This window comes from Girardinichthys multiradiatus, chromosome 8 (genome assembly GCF_021462225.1).
Source record: "Girardinichthys multiradiatus isolate DD_20200921_A chromosome 8, DD_fGirMul_XY1, whole genome shotgun sequence".
NCBI lineage: Eukaryota > Metazoa > Chordata > Actinopteri > Cyprinodontiformes > Goodeidae > Girardinichthys > Girardinichthys multiradiatus.
In genome coordinates this window covers 20,460,835-20,484,243 of record NC_061801.1, presented here as the reverse complement: position 1 = coordinate 20,484,243, position 23,409 = coordinate 20,460,835, and the positions used below count along the sequence as shown (strand labels likewise).

General features: G+C 39.3%; 1 protein-coding gene across 3 annotated transcripts in view; it reads left to right on the top strand.

Moving 5' to 3' along the window:
• nup214 (nucleoporin 214) overlaps positions 1 to 23,409 on the top strand; it is a 42,277-nt gene that overhangs the window by 8,136 nt on the left and 10,732 nt on the right. For 2 of the 3 annotated variants that reach the window (XM_047372207.1, XM_047372209.1), the window contains exons 10-33: positions 106 to 229; positions 2,680 to 2,838; positions 4,351 to 4,792; positions 4,895 to 5,022; positions 5,130 to 5,218; positions 6,168 to 6,251; positions 7,578 to 7,727; positions 8,102 to 8,260; positions 8,386 to 8,489; positions 8,578 to 8,751; positions 9,079 to 9,167; positions 9,262 to 9,345; positions 10,187 to 10,486; positions 10,618 to 10,785; positions 13,182 to 13,293; positions 14,534 to 14,585; positions 15,137 to 15,206; positions 15,407 to 15,491; positions 15,843 to 15,895; positions 15,988 to 17,466; positions 18,112 to 18,179; positions 18,283 to 18,451; positions 18,653 to 18,805; positions 21,689 to 21,860. In XM_047372207.1, coding sequence (XP_047228163.1) covers positions 106 to 229; positions 2,680 to 2,838; positions 4,351 to 4,792; positions 4,895 to 5,022; positions 5,130 to 5,218; positions 6,168 to 6,251; positions 7,578 to 7,727; positions 8,102 to 8,260; positions 8,386 to 8,489; positions 8,578 to 8,751; positions 9,079 to 9,167; positions 9,262 to 9,345; positions 10,187 to 10,486; positions 10,618 to 10,785; positions 13,182 to 13,293; positions 14,534 to 14,585; positions 15,137 to 15,206; positions 15,407 to 15,491; positions 15,843 to 15,895; positions 15,988 to 17,466; positions 18,112 to 18,179; positions 18,283 to 18,451; positions 18,653 to 18,805; positions 21,689 to 21,860 — 4,667 coding nt within the window. The remainder of the gene's footprint in view (positions 1 to 105; positions 230 to 2,679; positions 2,839 to 4,350; positions 4,793 to 4,894; positions 5,023 to 5,129; positions 5,219 to 6,167; positions 6,252 to 7,577; positions 7,728 to 8,101; positions 8,261 to 8,385; positions 8,490 to 8,577; positions 8,752 to 9,078; positions 9,168 to 9,261; positions 9,346 to 10,186; positions 10,487 to 10,617; positions 10,786 to 13,181; positions 13,294 to 14,533; positions 14,586 to 15,136; positions 15,207 to 15,406; positions 15,492 to 15,842; positions 15,896 to 15,987; positions 17,467 to 18,111; positions 18,180 to 18,282; positions 18,452 to 18,652; positions 18,806 to 21,688; positions 21,861 to 23,409) is intronic. The other variant, XM_047372208.1, reaches the window with a different exon arrangement.

Sequence of the window (23,409 nt, the reverse complement as noted above, 5' to 3'; positions counted from 1 at the left end):
ACTTAGATTTAATTCACAAATTATTTTAAAGCCTTGCATAATGTCTGATGAAAGCACAAGTGATTTATACTCTGTCCCCTGATGTTTTTTTTTTTTTTTTTCCAGATGTGGGAGGTTTGGATCCTAGAAGATGCTAGTAGAGCAGAACTTCCAGTGACTGAGTCGAATGACGACACTCTGCCTCTTGGCTTAGCTATAGACTACACAAGCCAGCAAGAGATCCAAATCAGTAAGTGTGTTTAGCTTTTAGATCACTTCTTATTTTGGCAAAACCCTGAGCTGAAAGGATGCCAAGATATTAACTCAGAATTGTTTTGTCCAGACTGGACAAACTATATTACTAAAAACTGATATTAAAGATAAATAATAATTGTGTGGCGTGCACCTCTCCTCTATAACTGTAAAGTCAGCATGCAACGGTGTTATCAAACAGCTGCGAATGAAACATGACTAAATCAGAAGGAGGTGAGCATCATCAAGGGATGCCAACATAGCTGCTTTCATTAGTCATTTTTAATGAGAAAAGGCACAACTGATCTCTGAATGTTATCCTGTTAGTATAATAATAATTCAAGAAAAATTCTAAACTAAATGTTTTGTGTTACTGCTTTGCAGAATAACTGAGGTGTCAAATATACAGGATGTATGCTATCTAAATATGTTGTACATAACTATTGAGTAGGTTGCAATTCCCTGACTTATGAAAATACAGTCATGGCAATATTTGTCAGAAATTTAATTGCAAAATGTTTGGATCAGTATCTGTAACAAAGAAGAAAATCTGTATCTGGGCAACTCGACAAACATCGGTTTGAATTTCATGTTTGTTTTGAGGCTGCACAAAGCAACAATGGAGAAGAGAGCTCTGTAAACAAATAGACTTCCAGCAGAATCCGTCTCAAGACCGGCCTTTATCTACTGGAGGTCGACAGGGCAGGAAAGGCACCCAAACAAACAGAAAAAGTAACCACAGAAACAATGGCCATATACTAACAGGAAAAAAAGGAGAGGCACTGAGAATTTAGTGTGACGTCTCCCCCATTGTCTCATCATCACCCTAATATGACATGCTTGGATTTAATAATCAGAAAGGAAAGTTTCAAGGCTGTTCTTAAAAGTGATAGTAGTGTCTGTCTCCTGAGGGTTTGTTTCACAATAGACAAGTCGATCTATGACAACTCTGCCATCTACTCCCATCTTAGAAACTCTGCAAACTATTAACGTTTGGTTTGATCTTAAATCATCCCTTGTGCTGGAGTCCATCGTCTCTTTGTTTCATCTGTGAAATGTTTTTGCTGAACACACCTCTATTGATCAGATGAAGCCGAAATCCATCAGGCTGCTTTTTGCACACAGCATCCTCTGCAGTGCTCCATTGCAGTGTGTGTAAAGAATAGTGATAAGCTTACTGTCTCAGTGCACTGTTTCATCCTAGCTGGTCCAGTCTGGCAGACATACACGTAGAGTTGCTGTTGCTGTCTAGTCACATCTCTTTTTGTACACTTCAAGAACTTCTTCTTTGTTGAGGAAACGGCGATTTGAGCAGCATTATGACATGATTGTAAGCTCGTGAAAATCTTGATTTGAAGGGAGCCATTATGTAGGCAGAGCAAGAGGGGGGAGGTAACAGTAGAGTTATCGGGGGAGAATAAATGCACTCATTAAAATGGCTCAGACAAGCTAAAGGACCAAAACAAACAACAAAGCCCAGACAATTCTAATGCTGAATACTGATGAGGTTTACTGTGTTCACTTTTCATCATTTTTGCTGTTTTGTTTTTCAAATAGCTTAAAGTTTATTTTTGTAACCCCAAAGATTTGGATTTATTTATGACAATGTTTAAAGTATTTAATGTATGTATCATGCAAAATACAAGATGGCAAAAATGGTTTCGATTAGCCAAATGCAGCCATGCAGCGAGAAAGAGCAGTTATTGTTGTGGTCTCCTGAGTACTAAATTCTTTCCTGCTATTTCTGAAAGCATAATTGACAATGTTGACTGATGCATAATTAATATGGGTTATGAATCCTGAATTATCATCATTTGATGTTGGTTTAGGCTTGATTTCTGACATTTGGGCTGTAGCCAGCACAATGCAAGATTTTTGTAAGTGTAGAGAAGTGGGTGTGAGGAGCAGAAAAGGTTTGGAAGTTTGGCAAGAACAGAAATACAGTGGGCTGTATTTTACAAAAATCAAGCATCTTAAGAGTGTTCTTTAAGGATGACTGTTGAGTGCCTTTTTAAACTGAACGCTGGGCGAAAAGGAGCAAAGGTCGTGAGATGAGTGTGCTGCTAACATTCTGCATTTGTGAGCAAATGCTCTCATGAATATTACACTTAAAGTGACAAACAGCAGTTTGTCTTCATTGCGCAGAGCACAAAAAACACCTCTTACTTTCTCTTGTATATGTGATTAGTGCAAATCATTTCTCTGGAGAATCTATACAAATCTCTGTTGTTGATTAGATCTTTAATTTATAGACACTTTAGAGTCTCTTGAAAACAGCTATAAAGCTTCCTGAATTAGTGAAAGGATGCTAAATATACGAGGGGTGACAAGATAGATCGCACTGTATGTTTCTGAGTTTCTGTTTAAGAAATGATTGATTATTTTTGTGAAATTAAGGCTATACATTTCGTAAAGCAAAGAGTAATACCATTCTCTACCTTCCCAAAGCTGACGAGAAGACCTTGCCTCCAGCACCTACAATGCTAATGCTGTCCACAGAGGGGTTACTCTGCCCGTTTGCTCTTCTCAACTTGAATCCTGGGGTTAAGCAGCTAGTCTCACCAGCCACTCCCCTCACCTTGGAAGGAGAAAGACAGCCAAAGCCGGGTAAGACATTTTGGAAACTGGATGGATCCGTTTCTTTTTCACTGGCCACACAATGTACGAAATGGGTTGAAACTGAAATTTGTACCAGCCACTCAAACATTTTCCAAGCTGTTGTTTTAGGTGGTTTCAAAGATCAAGACCCATGATCAAATTAAAATAATGTATCTCTTGCTGACAGATATTAACACAATTCCTTATCATAAACATGAATGGATCATAGAAAAGTGCGTTAAATTGTCACTCGTCACAGTCGCTTAAATTAAATAAAAATGTTTTACATTAAGAGAGGAATGTCTTCTACAGATTTAAACATCAATCTTACAACTTCAGGTAAAGGGCATGTGAAATACATTGTGAACAGAACATTGACTGGTTGTTCTCATCCAAAATCAGCCTGTCATGTAATCACTACTGTTACTTTTTTTACTATTTCACAATGAAGCTTAGATTTTTAACCATAGAATCATCCCTTGGCTCCTCTTGAGAAGGTTTGGTGGTTTCTGCCAACAGCTTTACACCAGGAATGTGACGCTGCATTACTATTCAGGTTGTTTTCTGCTGATGATGGCGTTAGCAGCTGCTTAGACTCTGTTGTCCCCAACAGATCAGTTGTAGAAACTGAACACTGTTCTCCTTTTCAAGTAGCAAATTTCCATTCTTGGTTTGCGAAACTATTTTTAAAGCCTCCTTTGCTGCCTCTACAGGTAATCACAAATATTATAACCACATTTATTATGCAATGGACACCTATGAGTATAAAGAAAGAGGGCTAAAGTTGGTCCCCACAACTCGTAAGCCCTAGTAGAAGTGCTCCAGTTAGGGTTTTTGGCCCCCAACCTGATCCAGATATCTGAATTTAAATATCTTCTAATATCTGTGTTTTCCCATCCAGAATATTTTACACTGCCGGGTGACAGGCAGTGTTGGTAACCGGCTCCGTCTCTATGTTTAGACCAAGGATGTCCCAATCTGGATTTGTTTTGTCCCTGATACTGACCCGAGTCACTCTAACTTGGGCAACGGCCGATATGGAGTCAGGAGTGATTGCTGCAAAGTCAGGTGACTCGGTTCAGTTGGCTGGGTTTCATTAGACAGAGAAGCTTTCACCAACTAGGATATAACTGGACTGAACTGAACATTTTTTAGCCTAAATTTCCACAATACAATTGCAGCAACATATAGCTACGGCGTTTGGAATGATGGATGAATCAGTGGCCTCGGCCTATTATCCAATCCAAAAATCATGTCTATCGGGTCCAATACCATCATTGGATTTAGTCGGTCACATCTCTAGACTCCACAGTTGGATTTAGTCAGATTTGTCCTTCATTAAATTTATCCAAACCTATTTAACAAAACTTTTTTTTCTTATTGGACAGAAAGTATACAAAAACAAATGAATGTTTGAGTCTTAGGTTAAATATTAAATTGAATATAAAACTTTTGAGGTGCAAATATCTGGTTCTACTTGTGATGAGGTCCACTACAAGTGATTTTCTTTTCTGTACACAGGTTCCTTGGCAACCCAACCAGCCAGAGCTGCCCCCTCAGCTGCATCAGTTCCAGCAGGATTCCCAAACATTGCTCTTACAGCAGTTTCTTCAACTTCATCTGTTCCTGCTGCGCCATCCTCTGCTGTCCCTTTCAGCTTCGTTCCAACAGCTCCTGTGTCATCTTCTTCATTTACTTTCTCAGTTCCAACCACTTATTCCACCACTGCCGCCCAACCAGCATTCTCCCTTGGGGGTTCTGGGCCTTTTGGGCTAGCATCCTCAAGCTTTTCTTTTGCATCTAAACCTCCCTCTGAAACTCCCTCTGCTCCTTCAGCATTTTCATTCAGCACCCCTTCCATGAAACCCGCAGCGGTACCAGCACTATCCCCGGCTCCAGCTCCAACACCTCAGAGCCTTGCTCCTGCCTCCCTTCCTGCTCTCAAACTAAATCTAAATGACAGGTAAACAACTGCTTTGTTCTACTTATTCTTATATTGAACTATTTGTTTTTACATTTACGCATGAATATACAGATGCACAAAAGTTATTTTTTATTTCATTAGGTTTTCATCAGTGGAGAGTCCAGCACCAGCTTTTTCCTTTAATTCCACACTTCCCAAAGTTGCTGTTTCTAGTTCTGGTACAGCAAGCACCCTGTCGCTCCCAGCCACCAAGCCTCCAGTTGTATTGAGTAAGGAGATCAACTATATATGTGTTTCCAAAAAGGATTTTTGTGAAATTAAAATCACAGTACTGCTGGCAGGGGTCTTTGTTTCTATATATGAATTGTTTTCTCAGCCCCGGTGCGCCCAGTTCAGACAGGCACACCTCCCACAGCTGTCCAGAAACCTGCTCCTGCCACACAAGGGCGTCCCCAACCTCCACAGGTCTGTTCTTTCTGTTGTAAAGATACTGTACTTCCCAGATTTCTTATATTACCTAAAATTAAGTCATTTTGATTTGACTAAATGTTTTGTCAACCTAACAGTGTTGTTTTTTGGACTGTGGCATAAAGCCAGAGTACTCGGGTACCCCTTTTCAACCATTGCGGTTTGGAGGCCTTCCCAGTTCCCGAACGTGATTTTGAAATGTTGACGCATGTTTTCACCAACGAAAAGAGGTTCCAAAGTGTGAACTCTGGTTCAACTCGGGCACCGCACAATACTTGGTTCTTCTGCGCGAACCATAACGTCACCGTGCGCGGGTCAAAGCAGCAAGTACAGCAGTAAAGATGGAGAACGTACCTTATAAACATTATTTATGTTTGTAAAAACATACTAAACATGCAGTGTATAACTACTCGTTTCTGTTACATTCGGGGATGCTGAACATATTGGTCAGGCCGTGGCAAAACTATGAACAAATCTACCCGGCGTCATTGTGAGTTTTTTTACAGATCCTGAAAAAGTGGAGTCTAAGCCTTCCAAAGATGTCAAACTTATGGAAATCGAAAAAGAATTGAAGAAGTTATGACCATTTCAATGTCGGCACTCTCTGCCGCCCTTTTTCTAGCATCACATCTCATTTTCTGGTTTTTAAAGGAAAAAGTAAAACAAAACAAAAAACTGAACAGGCAGAGATGCGATTTTTAACACAATGTTCAGTCCCTCTTATCGCTCCATTTATGATCATTGAAGTGATTAAGTAAAAATTAAATCATCAGCAAACTGAGAAGATTTAGCTATTGCAGAACCTTGATTTCACTGGTAGCTACTAGCAACAAAGTGAGGCTGTTGGTAAGACCAGAAAAGTGAAGCTAAATTGGATGTTGTCTGATAAATATTTTTTACTCGAACTGCACTGCAGGTAAATAAATCATTTCTTGATTTTATTCAGGCAACTGTAAGCATGAAGACCCTGGAGAAGCAGCTACATCAGAAGAAAGAATCTGATCCCATTATGACTGGTATTTTGGAGGAGGTAAGACGCATCAACCTGTCAACACTGACATGTTTTAGGGTTGACCTCTTTATTAGTGACATTGTTGCCTAAACAATTGAGGCAACTCTTTAAAGATCCAACTTGGCCTGATTTTATGACAGGAACATTAAGTGGAGCTAATTACTTGCTGAAAAAAATGTGTTACCCATCATATTTATATAATGACTACATGAAATAGTCTGTTGCTATGTCAGTAAACAATCATCAGATGCTGACCAAGCTTTCAAAAGTACGACCCATTCAGAATGTTGAGTGGCCTGGCGCTCAAAACACTGATTATGTCAACTGTATTAGACAGAAAACACTCTATGCCTCATAATAAATCTGCAGTTGTTGTTATTTTTGAAATAAATTACTAAAATTTTGTTTAAACAGACAGATGCTCCAATCTGAATTAATCCAACACTGGACTGATGAAGCAACCATAAACTGTCCATGGTTTAAAGGTTGAAAGGGTTATTTGCATATAATATTATATATTATGTGTTAAAAGTGCATTGCATACATAGCCACCCCCCACCCCCACTTACCTTTCAGTCATGGAAAAAATCAGGATTTTTTTCCACTATCAACTCTGTTAGTGTGATTGGAATTTTATGAACATGGTTTGTTTACAAAGTCCACGGCATGAAACCAACAAGGTTAAATAGACCAAAGATGAGTGCTCAAATATCCAGCAACCTGCTAAAAGACATTTAACTAAACATAAGTGAGGTTGGGTGTAGATATCCAGGCCTGTATGTATAATTTTAAAAATGTGATTAGGAAAATGATTAGAAAAAATCTGCAATAAATTCAAACTTCTGCACCTTATTTTTAAAATGGGTTGAAGCTGTATGTCACGTCATGATTCCCCCTTTGAAAAAAAAAAAATGGCTTAAATACATCAGAAAATACTTAAAAGAATGTACCATTCACGTCAACGATGAGCATAGGTACACTTCTAACAGGATTATAAATCCTTGAGAAGTATTTCTAAATAGTTTACGCTGGTCAGTAACATTATCTGGTTTGAGCCAAAACATCTGACAAATTCATGTAGCAAAGTTGGTAACAAATCCAGGACATTATATGGCAAACACAACTGAAAACTACTTAATGTTCTCTATGATTTTTGTGATTTCTGCCTTTAGCTTTCATAAACTAAGCAGTTACGCAAACAATCTGCTTATAAAGAGGTTTAGACTCAAGTCTTTGGAAATATTGTAAATATTTCATTATAGCGATGTATGATATGAAGACATTGGATTAAGATAACATGTTCCAAAACTGCTCTAAAAAACTAGCTTTTTGTTTTGCCATCAGATTGCACACTTCCAGAAGGAGTTGGATGACCTTAAGGCACGCAGCGCCATAGCCGACTTTAAGGTTGGTACTAACGACGAGATGAGGGGCCTGAGAAAAGAATCGGAAGAGCTCCACATCTTCACCCTGGAAATAAAGGAAACTACAGAGGTAACACCATGTTTAACAACAATTATTGCTCAGAAACAGCTTGAGTGGACCTGAAGACACAAGGGTCTAGTACAAAGTTATTACTCAAAAACAAAATGACTAGGTATTATAGTTATTTTTGAGTTTGCTTTTGAAGGAAATGTTTAAAGTGAATTCTTTGTTCTACTCTTTACATGTGATGTAGAAAAATTAATTCTAAGTGTATTGTAACAGGTGCTGCCAGCACTCTGCCGGGTTCACAGCAGCTAAAAGATCCCTTCTTGTGTTCTTATGTCTTCTTCTGTTTTCATAACTTTATTTTACACAAAGTAAGTGAATACCAAGAAAAACCTTTCTACCTGTCATCAATTATTTTCCTCCTTCTGATTTAAAAGTCTCTCCACGGGGACATTGGCACACTGAAGACCACTTTGCTGGAGGGTTTTGCCGGGGCAGAGGAAGCCAAAACACAGAGTGAGCTGAGCAGAGACAAAAATTACAGACAGCTGCTGTACAAAAAACCTCTGGATCCACGCAGTGAAGACCAGCTCAAGGTGAGATGTGGAAAAAGATATAAACCGCAGTTGCAGTAATAACTTGTACTAACGAGTTATGTAAATAAAATAACTTGCATGCCCCTAAAAATGTTGTGGATTTGTTGTGTTTTTTTCTAACTCAGGAGATTCACAGACTTTACCAGTATGTCACATTTGCGGTGGAAGATGTTAATGACGTCTTAGATGTGGAATGGGAAAGACACCTGGAGAAGAAGAAGAAGCAGAAGTGAGTCTAAAGCATTAGAGATAACCCCACCAGCATTTTAAATCTGTAGAAACTTAGACTATTGTCTTTGCACATCTTTCCTTGACAGACACATGGTCGTTCCTGGGCGTGAGGGTCTGTTCACAACACTTTCCAACAACCTGTACATCATCAACCAGCAAAAGAACCGACTGGACCAGCTTGTTCAGGAACTCGCATCACTGCGCCTTTATAGTAAAAATGCTGCTCCTGCTATTGACCAGAACATTGCAACTGGAACTGGGTAAATAAAGGGTTTGGGTAGAGAATTATGCATGTATTTAGAATATATAATACGTACTCCATCATCTTAGTTCCATACTTCCATAAATGCAATAATAGAAATGTTTTTACTTCCAGACTGCCCTCACTGACCAGTGTCTGAAGATGCAAATAAGATATAAATAAAAACTTCTAAAAATAACTTGGTGTTGTCCAAGGTGTATTTTTATTTACGCCTTGAGCAGGGTCACCATACTGTTAGCTTTTTCTTTAAATACCAAATGGACTCTAGTATTCTTGGTGTAGCTTTCTGGAAAACATGTGCTGATATTCACCTTTGGTTTCGTAGTTTTGAAAGTGAGCTTGAGAGTTTAAAGGATGCACTCCTGAAAGCCAGGCTGGATGTTGCTCCTCCTAAGACCAAAGCCAAAGCTCCAGGTATTCACAATGCTTTATTATAAAGTCATGAAGAATCTTTAAACGTTTAAAACATTTACATTATATGTTTTTTTTTTGTTTTTGTTTTTTGCAGTCAAGATCTCACCAGTGAAACAGTCCCAACTTCGCAATTTTCTCTCAAAGGGACAGATGCCTCCTGTGCGCTCCACTGCACCAGGTAGTACATTTTAAAGCGGTATACAACTTTAAAATGTCTTTGTTTCGTCATATATGTTAAACTGCAAACAAACACTCAGATGCACTGTATATAGAAATAAATCATCTTCAAGCATGTCGACAAGTACAGTACAGACCAAATGTTTGTACACACCTTCTCATTCAAAGAGTTTTCTTTATTTTCATGACTATAAATATTGTAGCTTCACACTGAAGGCATCAAAACTATGAATTAACACATGTGGAATTATATACTGAACAAAAAAGTGTGAAACAGCTGAAAATATGTCTTATATTCTAGGTTCTTCAAAGTAGCCACCTTTTGCTTTGATTACTGCTCCACACACTCTTGGCATTCTGTTGATGAGCTTCAAGAGGTAGTCACCTGAAATGGTTTTCTAACAGTCTATTCAGTAGGACTATCAGCTGTGTACTGTATCCACCTCCTGCACAACACAACTGATGGTCCCAACCCCATTTATAAGGCTTGAAATCCCACTTATTAAACCTGACAGGGCACACCTGTGAAGTGAAAACCATTTCAGGTGACTACCTCTTGAAGCTCATCAACAGAATGTCAAGAGTGTGTGGAGCAGTAATCAAAGCAAAAGGTGGCTACTTTGAAGAACCTAGAATATAAGACATATTTTCAGTTGTTTCACACTTTTTTGTTCAGTATATAATTCCACATGTGTTAATTCATAGTTTTGATGCCTTCAGTGTGTAGCTACAATATTCATAGTCATGAAAATAAAGAAAACTCTTTGAATGAGAAGGTGTGTTTCCATCATTTGGTCTGTACTGTAGATTAGATAGATCTTTTTTTTCTCCCCCCTTTGCAGCCAACTTGTCTCGTTCAGCGTTCCTTTCCCCACAATACTACGAGGACCTGGATGATGCAAGCTCAACTTCATCCCTGTCCCAGTCCTTGGAGCCTCACCTATCTCGCTTGGACCAGGAAGAGGAAGAACTACAACCACTACAGCCCCAACCTGTGATGGTGTTATCTACTCCTCGCCACCCCACAGTTGTTAGGACCCCGTCTATTCAACCAGGCTTTGGAGGCATTCAGTCCACCCCTCTACCAAAACTTCAGTCAGCACCAACTCTGGGATTTGGACTCAGCCCCATTTCCAGTCCTGGTAAAGGAGCCCAATAATCAGATAGAAATCATTGACTTCAAATTGTGACAACAAGATTTTTTTTATTGCAGTTTTTCACCTTTTTATATAAAAAATAATTTGCCTTCCTTTGTGCTGCTTTTCTTTTTTAGTTCCAGCCAATAAGATCAATCTCAGTGGGGCTGAAAGCACTGCTCTTGCCACAAAGACAGTAAAACATGGTGCTCCTCCTACAGAGAGAACTGTTCCTGTCACCATGTCTGCCCAGCAGGCTGCAGCCAATGCAGCTATGCGCAGACAAATGGCGAATCAGAAGACTGGTAGGAGAAACCTCTTATATTGGTGTCTTACCATCTTTAATCCAGTTCATGTTTTTAATTTTTCTTTATTATTCTGGTTTGCAAAGTTAGATTCTGTACAGCTCTGCTTCCAGATTTCATAACGGCCTGTATTTAAATATGTTTTGGTTTACCTTAAAACCGTTTTTGTTGTCTGAGATTTCTTTCTCTGCGATCTGAACCACTCATCCTACTATTAAGTTTCTGTTTTTGAGCCAAGCTTTTCCTCTTGAACACACTGCTTGTTAGAAAACTGGATTCAGAGCCAAAATCTTTGGAAACTTTTATTGTACATGTAGGAAGTATGATGAACGGTTTACCAACGTTATTAGAGTTTAATCTGTTTTCAAGGGTAGACACATCAGACCCAAACAGGAGAGCAGAAACACCATTAATGAAGAAGCTATTGACACGTAATCTAGGACATTGTTGGTGTTGGGCAAGGGTTTTGGTGGAGATTGTTAAATTAAGTGGGTTAAATCCTGCTTGGATTTAATTCTATTCAAAATTAAAGCTGCAAGCAGCATTGGGCGGCCCTCGCAGCTCAGCGCCGCTCGGCCTATGTAGCGACCATGGGAGCCTGGCATCGCCTACTCCACGCCACCGACGATCCCGCCGCTCAGTTGTGTGCATCACCAGTAGGCGGCAGTGTGAGCAGGCTGTCATACAATCTTCGGTGAAGCCGAGCACTGCTCTGGCGAGAAGCATTAAAAAGTAGTCGAAATCTGATCTTCCTGATGAAAACTGTACTCACTTGTTTGTTATTGGGCGGGGCTAAAGTGATGTTATCAGTTGACTGTCTCAACATGTTGGGCATTGAACCATGATCATGTATACTATATTTCATGTGGATCCGATGATGTATGAGGGAGATAGAGCACTGGAAGTGTCCCAGGGGGCGCTGTTGATCCAAATTCCAATGTAATCCAATAGAGCTGTTTGGGGACTGACAAAGAATAACCATATTTATTTTGGAGTGAATCGGATCATGCATGTGTAATTTAGAGCCAAACATATGGCCATGGCGTGACATCAGAATTCGCCATGCCATCATATTCACACCCTCCAGCTAAAGCAGTCAGTACTGACGACTGTCTTAGACCATCATGTTATCTGTTGCTTGGGACAGTTTCACATTGATTAGGTGAAGAACATCATTAATTGACTCTCTAAAGGAAAACATGACACTTCCTGTTCTCAGGGGGTGGGGTTTGATGATGTCAGCATCTGATCAGTGAATATTGTTCGGGGCCAGAGGCAGATCAATCTCAGAAGGTTTCAGGTCTCTGTGACTTTCCTTGTAGGACCTATATCAATTTCGTCTTTTATGGCGAGATGTCATATTTTGAGGCGTGGCCACGCCCACACGCTTTCATGTATCAAAAGGCTTTTGATAACTTTTGATCCCAATGCCTTAAGAGTATACTGATTTTCAAGTCTCCCAGTCAAAAGCTGTAGGAGGAGTTCGCTCAGATATGCGGGCTAAAAACAGCCAATCCGGGGTCAAAATGGCAACTTCAATCCAAAATGCCCGACTTCCTGTGGGGTTTGGACCAACGCTCCAAGAGAGTTTTTTGTAGGTCCTGAGAGTTACATATGTGTACCAAATTTCACATTAACTGCGTATTGACCAAATATGAAGCTGATAGCTCAAAATCCCTAAGAGGAGTTCGTTAAAATTCGAGGTGAGTAAAAGTGAAAAACGGCCAAAAATTGGCCTTTGACCCAAAAGGACCGACTTCCTGTGCGTTTTAGGGCATACCCCCAAGAGACTTTTTTTCTATGTTCAAGGAGCTCTACCTGTGTGCCAAATTTCAGATCTCTACGACTTACGGTTCGGCCTATCTCACGTTTGGGGGCGTGGCTAAGTGGTTTGGCCACGCTAACTGATGACAAGATTAAGGAACAACGATTTTCATCGAGGGACAACTTTGTGTAAAATCGTGTGCATCTAGGGGCTTGGCAAAGTCCCCAAATTGCCCCGCAAAGACGCAGCGAAAGAAAAAAGAAAGAATAATAAATCCTACTATTACAATAGGCCCTTGCAGCTTTCCTGCTCGGGCCTAATCAATGCCTTTTTGCTTGGAACATTGAATATCTTCCAGTGGAACGCTTATGGATATAAGAGTTTCTACTGAATATGAAATCTTGTTTTATATCATATTGCAATACCTTTAGTAAATCACCAGAGGGAGACAACAGCTTGTAGACAAAAGAACCGAAATTTACCTGCTTCAAGCCCCAGACCACAACATATGACACTCCTTTGCAGTAACATTTCAGTTATTTAATTCCATCTTTCTGATTTATCCTGTTTAAATATAAGCACCGTACGGACCTTCATCCTGTAAATTGCTCCAATGTTTTCTGTCTTCCAGCTCCTGTTAGTAGTTCTTTGTCAGAGTCCACCTTAAAGACTGTTCCTCAGGTGGTCAATGTTCAAGAGCTCAAGGAAAAAGGGACGCCTGTTCCGGTTACTTCAATAATCAGGTAGACGCAAATAATTTACACCACATATACTTTGAAAACCTGCTGGCATCACAGGAAGATATTAGTTGTCCATATCTCCTGCTTATTATCTGCCAAACATGATGAGGTGTTGTAAAATGCTGAATATCATGCAGTAAAATTATTCTCCCTTTTATAATTATTAGTGTTGTGCTTCATATTGAAAAGCCCTTTTTCTTTATTGGGTCTAATCCTGAAGTATGAGTAAGGGGTGGGTAATATTGGTCACATAGCATAATTAGACCCGTGGCTAACAATATCAATCAGTTTTACTTTGTTTGCAAACATTAAAAAAGAAAATATAAGTGAATCACCGTTTATTTTCCATTTCTTAAACAAATACCTGCAGGAGTCCAATTTATTAATGAGTCTGCATTTAAAAGAGAGTATTTACAGAAATTATCAAGCTGTTGCAGCCAGCTGATTGACAGGCCCCAGCAAGAGAGCGGTTAGTTGTAAACAAATGGATGGGGTTTAAAACTTGTGCATAAAGGTAAAACAACTCTGAGTGACAAAAGATAGGGTTGTTCCCAATCAGCAGCGTCTAAACTTCGTACGGAAAATGGTAAACAGAAAGGGAATGTTGCAAAAGGGAAACATCCAGGTGGGACAATGAAAAAAATCTAAATCTCAGGTTGGAAAACTTAAAGCAGTATGACTAGAAAATATAAAATAAAGAACAAAAGAAATAAAAAACAAACAGGCAGATAATGGAGTCACTTGTACTGTAAGAAATCAGCTAAAGGAAAATTTAAATGTTAAAGAGTCCATGCCATTAGGTCCTTTACCATCTATCATACCATGTTTGTCTTTATTTATCTTCCTAATCTGATGATGCGTATGTTAAAAATAAATAAATAAAATGACACGTCAGGTTTTTGTTTTTTTTTGTTGGGTACGAAGTAAAAAAAAAGTGCAGCGGTTAGTGAAATAGGTTGACCTTGGACAGTTTTAAAGCTTGATTGTTAACAATCTATTCATGAACAGAATTTAGTTTTTGAATCAAACTATAAATTTATAATCTGTTCATTGTCAGTTGGAAATTATTTAACTTTTCTTAACTTGAAAAGAGACAAACAGTTGTTGTGCTGACTTTGACCAAGCAAAACTATGGAGAAAGGCTGTATTTTGTTTGTTATTGAAATGTTTAATTGACAAAACGCAGCTCTGGAACATATTTGTGTTTAAGCATTTTCTCCCATCTTCTGTTTGTCTTCCCCAGCTCCTCGGTGCCAGATCTCACAAATCAGGCGTTTGCCAACCAAGTCAAACGAGTGAGTCTAAGCTGCATTCACCCAACAACTTCACATCTGTTTTTCCCAATAGAATACCTCATGTCAGTCACTCAACAAAATATGTTTAAATTGAACTACTTTTCAGGTAAATAAATAACTTGGTCTAAAAATACTTCAGAAATATTCAAACTCATAGCTAGAAAGAAGTGGCTTCAGTATATTTTTCTGAGTTTGCAAAAAGTAAATTCAAGCTTGTTTAGTATTCCTGAATCTGTGCCCTTGTACCTGTAAACATCATTAAATGTGCAAAAATCCTCAGATTGCTCACAGTTTTGCATCTAAAGCAGTTTAACTGCATAGGTGAGAAATTCCTATGGTTTCTCTCATATTGATGCTACAAATTGCTGTTGGTTGACACAGTGGACTTTCACACAAAACCTGTTCCCGTACATCCCCAAAATAACCTTAACAACAAAAACCCAAGCACTTATCTCTTTTTTTTTGTTGTTGTTGTACATGCATACTATTTTTATTACCCTGTATCTGCCTTAACGTGATGTTTTTAAGCTTTAACAGTAGTGTCTTTGTAGACTACCACCTCGGGAATGCCAAAGATGTCAACTGAAAGTATGTTTGCTCTACAGCCTGGCTTTGTTTTTGGTAACTATTGTTTAATTACTTTGTATGATCATGTACAAAGTGTAGTCTCATTACTTGTCCAAAATAATATCAGCCCACAGTTTATATTTATATCCCATATTCACTGTCTTAATCTTGAGCTATGTTCAATTTCAGTTCCTGCTCATAATCCTTGGTTGCTTTGATAGGTTTTTACTAACTTCATAAACTTTTTCCTAAAGGTCAGCCATCCAAAACAGATGTTTCTGTTGTTCCTACTAGTTCTGTGGAGCAAAGCAACAGCAAGCCATTCTCCTTCACATCAGGGTGAGTTAACTTCACCAAGGAAAAAAATCTGCCTGAGATCTACTGCTGTCTTGCTGAATAGAATATTTAGGTTATATGAAAGTAATGTAATAAAATACGGATAGTTTACGTTGTGATTTTTTTTTTTTTTTTTTTGTGATTTCTTTTTTTTTAATAAAAAATACAAAAACATTAAATTGGTTTGATTCCCACCTCCCCAAATCTGGCATGGCAGATAAAGGAATAGTAAAATTATAGCACTGAGTTACTTTGATATTTCCTGAGCGTGTTTGGGTAAAGGCAGAAAAGTAATAAGTTAACGGAGTTGTAATCACATTTCTTTGTTACATATCAACTTTGTTGCTTTTGCAGGTCAACAGGCTTCAGTTTTACTTCTGCCTCACAAGCAGCCGGAATGACACAAGGTAAAACCCTTTCAGTGGCTTCGTACCAACACAGTTATAGAATCGTTTGACATGTCATCAAAGTTTCAATTGTTTCTCCTTTTATTTCCCAGCAGTTAAGGATGCCAGTAAATTCTCTTTTGGTGGAAATGGTAAGGTGATGTTCAGTCAGACTGGAGAAGAGACGTTCTCTCTAACCCCAAAGTCCATGTCCTCTGGTATTGGCACTGGGTCTCCCACTCTGAGTTTAAGCGCATCAGGCGAAACAGCCAAATACAGCCCCACCTCCACAGCCTTCAGGACTGAGCCACAGCTCCCAAAGACTTCTGGAGGAGAAACCCTCGGCAGTTTTTCTGGACTGCGTGTTGGCCAAGGAGAAGAGGTCAAAGATTCTGTAACAAAGCCAGCTGCTGCGTTTACCTTTGGCGAAACTGGACTTGGCAAAGGAGTACAGTCCTTTAGCTTTGGGTCAGGTCTCCAAACGTCTGCGGAAGACTCTGCAACTATGGATTTGTCTAAGGGAGCTTCATCAAGCAGTTTGTTCAAGCCTCCTGAAACAAACTCCAAGCCATCTTTCTCTCTTCCACCATCTAGTGCTCCACCTTCAGCTTTGCCTACATCTTTTAGTAGCCTTCTTGTTGTTCCTTCAGAAGAATCAAAAGCTCCCCCACAGGTCTCAGAACCAACCCCTAAAAAAGAACCAGCCACCACTGAACCAACTGAAGAAAGCACCAGTCAGTCTGTTGCTCCAGAGCCTGCAGTGGATTCATCATCCACTGCAATATCCACACCTGCACTTCCTTTGGTGGCAGGTGTGACTACACAAGACCTTCCTTCTACCAGTGTTGCACCAGCTGAAGCAACCCCTCCACCACCATCCAGGGTAGCTTCCACAACAGAAACCACCCCAGATCCTTCATCCACTCCTGTTTCCACTTTAGTTGCTCTCAACGACACATCTGTCTCCCAGGGAGCCCCGCCAGCATTCCAGGTGCCCACTTCTGAAAAACCTGGTTCTATTTTCACTCAACCTGCTCCTGCAACCACAAACAGCAGCTCCATTGGGGCCACACCAGTTATCAACACAGCTGTTCCCACAGCCACTACTACCACCCCTGCAGCTGTTACCACTGCACCAACTACTGCTGCCAACACTGCTTTTGGGCAACCGGCTGCACCTCCCGCTTCCTCGGCCCCTGCAGCAGCAGGATTTGGCTCATCTGGGTTTGGTACTTCAACAGGAGCAAGTTTTAACAAATCCATGTTTGGACAGATGAGTGGCTTCGGCCAACCTGCTAGCGGCACTGGAACGTCTAGTGGTTTTTCTTTTACCCAGTCAGGATTTGGAGCAAATTCTAGCAGCGCAACAAATGGGGGAGGAGGTCTTTTCGGGGCTTCTACTGCTAACAGTGCAAGTTCGTTCTCCTTTAGCGGCGGTAGCACCAATACGGCCAGCAACACTGGGTCGGGGATGTTCGGACCGAGCACTGCTCCCGCATTTGGTCAGAGCTCTGGATTTGGGCAGCCATCAGTCTTTGGCAGTAACACCACCACATCCTCGTCTTCAGGATTCAGTTTTGGTCAGCCCTCAGGTGAGTCTGAGCAGTAACCTGATCTCTTTAAAAACCATCCTGCTTGTCACTACAGTTTGTAAACAACAAAAAAAAGCTTTATTAACTATGTAACAAAAAACATGCGATAATACTTCATTTGAATCTCAGAATATACTCTATAGAAAAAAACAATACGTCTTTATCTATAAAGGGAAAGTGACAGGTTCTAAATTTTAGGCCAGATTGCCAGAAACCATCTTGTTATTCAGAAGAGTAAAAGCAAATCCTTCTCCGAGCTGCATGACTTAAAGCGATAATATCTGACACTGTTGCATCTTCCATCATTGAAGCTAACAATATCTGACAAATTATGAATGAAGATATGTACCCAAGGGCAATAGGCTGAGCTGGATGATGTGTGATAAATATTAAGTTATCTGACCAGCCTGCCAATGTTGTGAGGATGTAGATTTTAAATGGCAGAATCTCGCAAGGGGACACTATTATTAATAGTTAGTCTTAGTGTGTTGGATGCAGTTCTCTCGTTAAACATTCTCCTCATCAATATTAATGTTCATGTCCATGTAAATGGATTGTGTTCGTCAGATCGAGAAAGCTTTTTATGACCATCTGCAGACTTGCTCTTTGAATCTCTTTCTCTTTTATAATATGTTTTTGTCCCAGGATTTGGTTGTTCCGCTGCCACCCCTGTGTTTGGCCAACAGTCTTCAAGTGGAAGTGTATTTGGACAGGTATCATTCAGTGATTGCTGGAGTTTTCTAAAAAATCAGTTTTCTTGGAATGTAAAAGAATAAATAGCAATCTTCCTTCTTTTTTCATTTGTCCCATCTGCAGTCGTCGTCGGGGGCTGGTTTGTTTGGTTCAGGTACAACCAACACAGCGGGTTCATCCTCTGGAGGATTTTTTAGTGGCCTTGGGGGCAAACCAAGTGACGATGCTGCCAGCAAGAACCCTTTCTGCACCACTGCTTCAGCTGGAGGGTTTGGACAGGCCACTCAGTCTGGTATGTTTTCTGTTTTTGTTTTGTTTTTTTAAAGGTTTTTTAATGAGAAATATATATGCGCATTGACACCAAATTCTTCTCACCCTCATCAACAAAAAAACCCTAAAAATCTCCAAAATGTTCTTTTTTATTGATAAGTAATTACTTTTTGTTTATTTATACTGATTCTGATTTAACCGCTCTTGTCCATTTCCTCTCTAGGTTCCAACAGTCTCTTTGGGAATAGTGGAGCAAAGACCTTCGGGTTCGGCCAGTCCACCTTTGGAGAGCAGAAAGCCAGTGGGACATTCACCACCGGTGCAGGGAGTGTTGCCTCCCAGGGCTTTGGCTCCTTTTCTTCACCAACAAAACCAGGTAGGTTGTGATCTAGTTGCATGTTTAGCATTTTAGTACAAGGCTCCTACGCAGGCTCGAAAAGTCTCGCAAATTATGGAATTAGCTTTTATCATTTTCCATGTCTGGATTAGTATGGAAAGTAAAACATTTTGGTCTGCTTTAAACAGACCAGAGTTCGTTTCCCCCCTTGGTCCGGACCTTTTGTGCAGGTGTGAATACACTCAACCGAACCCTGGTCCAGACCAAACAACTGGACCGAGACCCACTTTTTGAGGTGGTCTCGGTCCACTTCCAAACCGGTAGCCGGTAGCAAAGGTGTGTGTTGTAAGGTAATCATACCTGATAAGCTGTGTGTTGCTTAACAACACTACCGGCTTGTTGTGGGACAAGGCACGTAGAGAACGTCGGGGTTCAGCACGCATTCTCCAACAGGGTTGCAACATTATAAATGGAACGTCTCAAAGTCTAAGTTGAATGAGCTGCTCTTCACCCTCACAATATTGCAGCTGTAATAACGGCACAAATATGCAGAACAGAGGTGCTGCACACATCTACAGATGTTTTCCCGATTATCTGGGTGTGTGCTATGTCCCGCCCCCGTCATTTCTGTCCAATGGGAACCATGATTGTCACCCGCGTGGCTTTGTTTACAAGTAACAGTTCACTTGCTAAAAGTACAATGTGAAAACAAACCGCACCAATAAAAAAAAAAAAAAAGTTCGCCTTTGGTCCGGACCAAACAAGCGGACCAAATGACTTTCCTGGTGTGAATACACCCTAAGTGTGGGGGAAAAAGTTCTTATTTCTTAGGCTTTTTCCTTGCACTTTCAAAAGGACAAAACTCTAATAATGATAAATAAGCGTATTGATTACATTGATTTATGTCAAAAGTGGCATGATTCCCTCTTTGATTTACCACATTTATTTTAACATTTTATCCGTTGGTATTTTGGGTTTAAAAATAAAAACAGAACCACTTTACTAACATTTGTTCTCTAAACAACTTTCATTTTGGGTTGAATTGGACCTGTAGTTCTTGAACTACAGTTCTTGCCACCCAGAGCACTAAAACAGCCATTTTTTGGTAATTTAAGAAAGGTACCAAACTTCACATACTGTGCTTAAAAGAATCCACATATAGTCTGGGATATTCCATTCCTTATTTGACAAGTCCAAGAGTAGATTTTGAAATAACTGATCTAAGTTGGTCTAGAGGCCAGCAAGCAGTGGTATTATAATATAATTGTAAAATCAGAAGCACGTGTCTGAATTTTGAAGAGCCTACAGTTTCTTTAGGAGTTACTGGAGAGCTGCTGTTAGAGCGATACAGTAGTCCAGGTGAGAGCTGGCAGAGCCTGTACCATGTGTTTAGTTGACATACTGGGTCAGATGCAGGTTCTTTGTGATGTGCTTAGAACTGGTCATCAGTCATGACATCCATGCAGGTTCTGTTCAGGAATGATGTTTATGTTCGTGCTCTAAAGGATGGTCAAATTAGATGCGGTGTTCAGTGTACAGATCAATCTACTTTTTCCTTTAATTTGTCTGAAAGATGAGATGAAACTAGGTGAAAATCTGCAGAGCATTAGATGAGCATCATTTGGGCAAAATCCTAATACAGAGTTTCTACACAATCTGGAAAAAAATGTAAATTGATTTATGAATTTTGCAGATAAGATAATAAAAAAGGGAACGAGAATATAGAAAATTATGTATTTCCAGAGTTTATTCCCTGAACCTTTGTCTAAAGGTTTGTACCATTCAGTCCATCTGTTTTTCAGTCCATTGACACATCAATTTATTTATCATCCATCCATTTGTTTGTCCACCCATCTGCCCATTCATCTGTTTTTTTCATCCATCATACTTTGTTTATCCCATGCATTTGTCTGCCCAGCCTTTTGTTTATGAGCCATTCTTTGGTGCATCCGGGTTTGTATTAATATCTTAATTTTAGGTCAAAATTAACTGAATATTCCGGGAATTTAAATCTGGAAACTGTTTGAAATTTTGATCTAAAACATTTGTAGGAAACTTTCCTAATGAGGTGGGGTATGTTCTGAACACATATAGAGAAACCGTTTAGATTCAAATATATTATTATAGGCCCGATTGATGATCTTTTTAATATTGACACTTTTCTTACAATTTAGAGTGGATCCAGTCTAAATAGACAAAGTGAAGGTTTTTTTTATGACCGTAAAATCGATTATATTATTCCAAATTGGTAGCTGGGTTATAAAATTTTATACAAGTTGAGATTTTTTTTCTCATTCTTTGCTAATTAGCTGTAGCTGGGATCCCAGCTATCGCTCAGCTCCATTGGGATACTGGTATTGCTCAGCACATTAATGTCCTGCCTCTGGCCTTTGTAAGGGCAATGTAATATAGTTACATTAGCTCAATCAATTATTTACTGGGGCGTGCTGCTGGCCCGGTTGTAATTTCAGCGCAGCCTTTCTTAGTTGCTTCTCGAATTAGGCGTGAACTATTTGTCCTGTCCAGAAGTTATTACAATGTTCTGTTTTGAATTGGTAAAAAATACCCTAAACTATATGACTATTTTTTAGAGACATTAATTAAAACTATATTTTTAAAATATGCTTTTGCACAAATTTGAACTTATTTACCTTAATAGAGTTTAAATTACACTACTTTTTAGCGTAACCAAGGTCCAAGTCAACTCTTTCTGATATAGTGTTGTTATATGTATTTTTACGGCTTTGCTTTATGTTTTATGAAAATATTTAAGCCCCGGTTTGTGAAAGAAAAAAACATCCTTTTTCTATTTCAGATGCAGAAATAACATCACAACTCATATCATCTATAAACCTTGTAATATTCTCCTGCGTTCAGTTTTTTCTGCTGGTACGAAGCTCACTTATGTTTTGCTTTATGCAGGAGGCTTTGGCAGTGCTCCAGTGTTCGGGAGTCCCCCTTCGTTTGGTGGTTCCCCCGCATTTGGTGCTACAGCATCATTTGGCACAAGCCCTTCATTCAGCAATCCAATGGGTTCCTCAACTAGTAAAGTGTTCGGAGAAGGAACAGCAGCTGCAAACATGGGTGGATTTGGGTAAGAATCTTGATTAGCATTTAACTTGGTAAAATGTATTGTAAATATCTTATCACTTGTACGATAACCTTTAACTAAGGAAAGTGATCTGATGGATTGGATATAATCCTGGGTTTTTGATCATTTTATAGCTGCAGCTTCAAAGAGTTTGAAAACGTCAGTATCGCCAGACTGTTTGTGCAGTGCTGAAAGAGGAGCAGCAGCAGCCAAATTTTGCCTGCGGCACAATGCAGCATTTTTGAAAATCAGAACATCTTTGCACGCTCAGTCCATAAACACAAACCAAATGAAGGGCTGCAATCATGAAAATGATAAAATTAGAAATCAAATTATAGTGTTGCATTAATGTATTTTTTGCCATGTCTGAAGAAATAAACTACAAAGGTTTAAGATAACACTCGCCAGTTGAAAGTAGATGTATCTTTGGATCTGAGTGTAAATCATCTAAGCCATGAAGACTTCAGGTTGCAGGAATCGTCTTTAAACAAATGTTCAGTTCTCGCTGTCTTACTCTCAACAGACGTTTTGCACGTCATTTGTGTGAAGTGAGATCCAGTGGACATTATTGTTCTTTATGTCTAAAGTATTTATTTGTTTTCATGAAATGTTTTGCAGTTATTTCTACCCCCTTCCCTTTTCACAGGTGCTTACGGTGAAGACAAAAATGTATTTCATCTGTCTTTATAAGATAGACCAACACAAATTAGTGCACAGTTGGTAAAGGCAGTAGGTAATATTGCGTGGTTGCCAACTTATATATATTATATAACTTATATAAATAAATTATGCTCTGAGTCTGGCGTGAATTGGTATTCAGCCCCCAGGATCAATACTTTGTAGAATCACCTTTTGTTTTTTCAACTTCCAATTTCATCTTCAAGTCTGTAGCAGCAATATCTCTACCATTCTTCTTTGCCGATTAGCTCAGCTTTGATGTTTGACATTTGAATCATCTCGCCACAGAACCTTAAGTAGATTGAGATCTGGACTTTGACTAGGCCATTTTAACAAATAAAATTGCTTTGATCCTGAACCATTCCACAGCAGCTCTGGCTACATTTTTGGGGTTGTTGTCTTGCTTTTTAGTATTGCCCTATCTCTAGCTCCATTCATCTTCACTTGCCTGTGCCTGCTAAAGAAAAGTATCCTCAGAGCACGATGTTGCCTCTACTTGCTTGAGATATCATTTAATAACTTAACTCTTGTTTCTTCCCAACATTATTCCCGACCTGTCTGCATTGTTCCTTAGGCTTCATGATGCGGTTTGTTCTCTAACGTCCTCTAATAACCCTCTGAGGCCTTCGCAGAATAGCTGGATTCATCCTGAAGTTCAATTTTGCACTACTTTTGCGTTGATTTTTCACATAAAACCCTAATAAAACACCTTGATGTTTATGCGTGTGACGAGACAAAATGTGCTAAAGTTCGAGTGGTATGAATATTTTTGCAATGCATTGTTTAAAATAACTCATTAACTTTTAACATTAAGTAAAACTTTAAAAAATAGTTCTTTCTAAAAATATTCCTTTTTAATAAATTACATGTATAG